The following is a 780-nucleotide window of genomic DNA, read 5'->3' on the forward strand; positions in this document are numbered from 1 at the left end:
CCGTGTATAGATGAATATTAAAGGACCAAAGAACAAGATGACCACAGTGATGTGAGCAGAAAGGGTGGACAGAGCCTTGGAGGAACCAGCAGAAGAGTGTTTCTGAACACTGAGAATGATGACAATATAGGAAATGACCAGTATGAGGAAGGAGCCCACAGAGATGAAACCACCATTAGCTGTGACCATGAATTCCAGTCGGTCGGTGTCTGTGCAGGCAAGTTTAATGAACCAAGGAAGGTCACAGTAAAAGCTGTCCAACACATTAGGGCCACAGAAGGGCAACTTTACTACAAAAAACAATTGAACAACTGAGTGCATAAGGCCAACCACCCAGGCAGTCACTGAAAAGAAGATGCACATTCTTGGGCTCATGATGGTCAGGTAGTGCAGAGGCTTACATATGGCCACATATCTGTCAAAGGCCATGGCTATGAGCAGCACCATCTCCACACCACCAATGACATGGATGAAGAAGATCTGTGTGATGCATCCTCTAAAGGAGATGACTTTGTGCTTCCTGAAAAGGTCATAAATCATCTTGGGGGAGACAACCGAAGAAAAACCCAGGTCAATGAAGGAGAGATTGGCCAAGAGAAAGTACATGGGAGAATGTAAATGTGGCTCAGAAGCCACCGTGAACACAATGAGGGAGTTTCCCATCATGCTTGCCACATAAAACATGGAGGAGAACACAAAGAGGAGTAGCTGGATACTCCAGGAGTTGGTGAGTCCCAGGAACACAAACTCGGACACCACAGAGTGATTTGCTCCTTCCAT

The 780-nt window shown here is 46.2% G+C and overlaps 1 protein-coding gene across 1 annotated transcript; it reads right to left on the minus strand.

Moving 5' to 3' along the window:
• On the minus strand, positions 1-780 carry LOC124976426 (olfactory receptor 4F3/4F16/4F29-like; the record flags this gene model as incomplete). Its single annotated transcript, XM_047539306.1, has 1 exon — positions 1-780. A coding segment is annotated over exon 1 (780 nt), but the record flags the coding sequence as incomplete, so codon positions are not given.

The sequence above is a fragment of the Sciurus carolinensis genome, chromosome 2 (genome assembly GCF_902686445.1).
Source record: "Sciurus carolinensis chromosome 2, mSciCar1.2, whole genome shotgun sequence".
Taxonomy (NCBI): domain Eukaryota; kingdom Metazoa; phylum Chordata; class Mammalia; order Rodentia; family Sciuridae; genus Sciurus; species Sciurus carolinensis.